The 4,686-nt window shown below is 41.0% G+C and overlaps 1 protein-coding gene across 1 annotated transcript in view; it reads right to left on the bottom strand.

Moving 5' to 3' along the window:
• Positions 1–286: 286 nt before the first annotated feature.
• The window catches only part of ell2 (elongation factor for RNA polymerase II 2), a 16,333-nt gene continuing 11,933 nt past the window's right edge, over positions 287–4,686 (bottom strand). Inside the window, 4 exon segments of the mRNA XM_035661318.1 lie at positions 287–3,014; positions 3,401–3,445; positions 3,666–3,837; positions 4,298–4,370. Of these exon segments, the coding sequence (XP_035517211.1) occupies positions 2,898–3,014; positions 3,401–3,445; positions 3,666–3,837; positions 4,298–4,370 (407 nt within the window). The 3' untranslated portion in view covers positions 287–2,897.

Genomic DNA, 4,686 nt, shown 5'->3' with positions numbered 1-4,686 from the left:
TGAATTTCTCCTAAGGTGGATAAATAAAGGAATATCTTATCTTTACAGATGTACATGAAACAACAATATCAGTGTGTGCCAACAGTCTGAAGAGAGATGTGAATGTTTTGAAGGGCACCGTATATTAAAAATCACCTCCTGAGAGGATAAACCCCCTTCATCAAGTCACAGACTGATACCTGCTGGTCTTTCTACCCTGTTGCACAAACAGCAGCGTTTATGATCTAGTGTGTTCATATAAACAATCTGAAATGAATGAAAAGGACACACAAAACAACAAAAGACATTTTCCAGGTAAAACTAAATTGATTTTTTATTGAAATGTTTTACATTTTCACATGGGCAGGATCAGATTTCACACTTGTGAAAGTGGTTTCTCATATCTAAACACTGCCAGGGCAATTCTTTACTTTGTTGCTTCCTCATTAAGACTCTTGATCAAACCCCCCCCTCTCACCACAATGAGCCATGTAATGCTATTTCATGTCACTCAGACCCAATTTAAGTAAATCTGTCTTCGATAAAGAGACATTACTGGAAGGCTGAGAAGAGGACACAAGTGACGGATAACACCATGAAGGCTGCACGTGAAGCCCTGGTCTCCAACATAAACTTGTTGAAGTGGTCCTTTGTGACGCTCTAAATTCTGGGAAATTACCATTGCAAGGGAAAACAGGAAAAATAAACCCAGAGACTGACCCTGTAGCCCACAGCCGTGGTAAGTGTAGATCTCGAGTATATCCTGAACTCCTGAGGACATTATTTAATCTACTGTTGTGACACATCCAAGATACAAGTGCTGATTTTCTGTCCAAAATAACTTGAGAGACAACAAGTAACTTTAGCCGAGTTTGCAATTATTCTAAATTGATTCTGACAGCCGAACAAAACAGCCAGTCTGCTGCAGAGACTGACTGTTTCCTGGAATGCCACAACCAAAACATATGTGAACTAGAACTGGCCGATATTTACTTAAATCGTCATTTCTGGGGGGAAAAAATGTGGCCCTATTTTTTTTTTTTACAATACTGGACACAGACTCTTACATGTCAACACTAGCTGAAAACATGTGAGCGCAGGCCGCTCAAGGGGCCGACACCTTTCAGTAGCTGATCTTTGTTCAGTTCCTCTTCGCATCCCCAAATGTAATGGCGTTTTACTTCGTCTTCACTGAATGAGACATATATTCCAGTATCAATGTCTCCTCAAATTAAGCCCCGATCAGAAATTGTACTCCATGGATGCAGTACCAGAAACGTATTTAATTTTTGGCAAACATTCTAACACAGGTTTGTAAACAATTTTTCCCTTGTTGAAATAAAGACTTTTCATAGAAGCCATTCATCCATCCATCGAACTAAATTGGTATCAGTTTGAAAAAAAAAAAAAAAGAAATTCTATTCGGAAATCTTTCACCGCTCTGCAGAACTTAAACTGAGGATCATATACATCTGACATTGTGATACAGAATAGTCCTCTGGTGGATGACGAGTTTTGTCTTCTTTCTAAAACAGAAACAGACTGTTTGCTGCTGGATAAAGCTGAGAGAGGTGGGCGCAGTCGTTTCCAGGGTCATGACCATTCTGGAAAATAAGGATCTTCTATATCTCTTCAATTAAGATCAGGTACTGTTACTCCAGCCAGGCTGATCCTGAGTGCCCTGGCTGGTCAAACACTATAGCAGCTTTTTTTGTTTGTTTTTCATGTTTCTCACTTTTTTCTCCACATTTCTATTTTTTTCCTTTCACCTGTCACACCACATAAAGCACAACCATAACATAACACACACACACTCATACAATTTGTAACACTCCTTCCAGACTTCCTTCCTCCTTCCAGCACTCAGACATGCACGCACACACGCACGCACACATAACCTGTTTCCAGGCAGTTATAGTTCCTTTGTGTAGCCTGTGGACCCTAAGGGTCGGCCTAACTCGGCGTTTCCGAGTGTAAACACCTTAAGGCACCCATAATGCACCATGGACACTAAACACTGTTGGTGCGGGGAATACTGCCCCTTATTGACAGGGGATCATACTCCTTTAGTTACCCCACCCTCACCACCCAACATCGCCATTACAACTAAATTTACAATCCATGCACACATACGGTTGTTGCTTCTCAATCAGCTCAAGTGATTTCTCCTGCCTGTCTTATTTCCTTCCTCTTCACACTCAGACTCAGCATTGACAGCAATGTGCTGAAGCAAGCTTATCCACTACAGTTTCTATGAAAAGAGAGGAAATGAGGCAGGAGGGACATCTTTGCCAAATGAGATGACATAATGGATCTTGCGTGCAAAATGGCTTCACAAAGTCAAAACACATAAGGCCCGCGGTAATTTTTTGCATTGTTTTCAACAAAAGTTAAACAATATATCATCTGTGGACTCTTCTTTTGCACTACGAGTCCCAAAATAAATAGATCTCCCTCTTTTTTTTAACTTAAATATATTGTTAATATTTTCTCTGATGCTCAAAAATACTTTTTTTGTTCTTTTTTTGCCTGAAGATAAAGTCCTTCAAAGGTTAGAAGAGTTGAAGTATTTCCCCAAACCCGTTCACACATGCAGGCAGCCCCTTCCAGTGGTCCAGTGGTATGAAATTCCACAGGAGCTCATTGAGAAAGAAAAATACAGAGAAAGCAAAAGACGGGGGGTAAAAATCAAAGTGAGATTCTCAAGATTGCAGGCAACAATGAAGCCAGTGGAATCAAAGATCGGAAAAGAAGGAAGGAATGAAGAAGGATGATGGGAAAAGGGAAGGAAGAGAGGTGGGAGGGGGGGCTGTTGTGGAGGCAGTAACTGAAGGGGTGTTAAATAACAGCCAGTTGGACACCCCCTCCTGGTTCAACACGCCGTTCTCAATACTGATTAGTGAAGACGTTGTGTGCTCTCAGCACCAGGCCTGGGCTCTGCGCTGGTCAAAATCAGCTATTAGCCGCTTGATGTGGGCCAGCTTGTTGTGCAGGTACTCGCAGCGCTGTTTCTCCTCGTGGTAGTTGGGGCTGCGCTGTAAAACAAACACACACACACACACACACACACATAACATCAGACTCCAGCTATCACCCAGACAGCATACTCCTGCTGTGTCTGACAAAAAACTGCAAACATAGTTCATAATGAGAAACAACAATCAAAATCAGGGCCTTATTTAACTACACTGTAAAATAAGGATTAGTATTCAAAATAATGAATGAAGTAATTTTATAAAATATATAAAAGTTTATTTATTGGCAGGCAACATGTGCAACATATGCCACCCCCTATATTTCTGACATCATGTCACAGGCCGGAGGGTTGGCAGGATGGAAATGGCCGGCAGTTTGAGACGCCTGATCAAAATGTTTGTGCTCTATTAAAAACACAAAAACAGAAGCCTATGTAACTACTTACTTGTTTCATCTTTTTGTACTCTTTCAAGACTTCTTCTTGCACCTTCTGTAGAATAAAAAATAAAAATAATCCCTTTTAATGCAAATGCCCATCATTTATAAATAAGACAACATAAGATGCACTAACGCTGTAACAGGAAAAAGTGTGGGTGGGTGAAAATGTTGTGAATCCAACATTTAGCTTATATAGAAATGATAACTTTAAAGCTCTATGTGATCACTTGGCACAGTGGCTGCACCCTACACAGTACACAGCGCATAGTGACCTGGTATTCTTTGGTGCCAGGTGCCAGCTTCCGGCACTGGGCATCCAGCTGGGTAAACCGGCGGGTGATGTTCTCCACGCGGGCGTGTAGCAGGCGATACTCATCATACTCTGCATTGAAGTCATCCTTGTAGCTTTGTCGCTGGTCAATGGACATCAACGGCATGTACTTCCTGTAAACACAGCAAAGGGAATTCTTTTGAGAGTGGTTACACATTTTTTTTTGTTATGTGCAAGACCACAATCAGCACTGCACCATGCGTAAACCTTTCCCAAACTTTCCTTATTTTGACACCCCGCTAATGGTCTTATTTAAAGGAAGGTGAGGTTGAACTGTTAGCTTCTCCATTTCTGATGTGCGATGGATAACATACACTCGTCAACAATGACGTAAAAAGTGCGAAAGTATAGCGATGAATGAATTCCAGAAAGCACAAATGTACAAAACATCTGTGTTTATTGCTGCATTTCCTGTGTCCTAATTCTCCATCTTGTGTCTGTTCTCAACATCCTGTTTAGTGACATTCAAATGGTTGACTATAACTCACTGGTAACTGTGAAATGACAGAACTGAAAGGTAAAGAGGGCCATGCTGTGACAGTGAAAGTGGAAACTTCTATCAAGGATACTCACACTACATAGTCAGGCATCTCGACTGTGGAGGAGAATTCAGTGGACTGGACTGGCTTCTCTTTCTCTGAAGAATCTGAGGAGAAAGAGAATGGACATACTGCACTGATCATCCATATTACACAGAATCAACACTGCAAGGATGCACTGACGGTTGCATATAGCAGCGTGGTTAAAACCAAAATTACGAAACGCAAAATGTATAGGCATTTAGTTTTATGTATCATAAGTGAGAGCGATCATTTTCATTCAGTTTATAATTTTTTTTTTAAATCTATTTTGTCAATTAGAGAAGTAGATTGGCTGAGGAGAGCTACTTTATGAACGCAGGTATCAGAAACAGGTACTCTTTAGATCCGAGGACATGTCATGAGACCAAAAAAGAGGAGAGG

The sequence above is a fragment of the Morone saxatilis genome, unplaced genomic scaffold (assembly GCF_004916995.1).
Source record: "Morone saxatilis isolate NCDOM2014 unplaced genomic scaffold, NCSU_SB_2.0 Contig18, whole genome shotgun sequence".
Classification (NCBI taxonomy): domain Eukaryota; kingdom Metazoa; phylum Chordata; class Actinopteri; family Moronidae; genus Morone; species Morone saxatilis.
The sequence above is the reverse complement of the archived record's forward strand: the minus strand, read 5'-3'. Positions and strand labels throughout refer to the sequence as shown.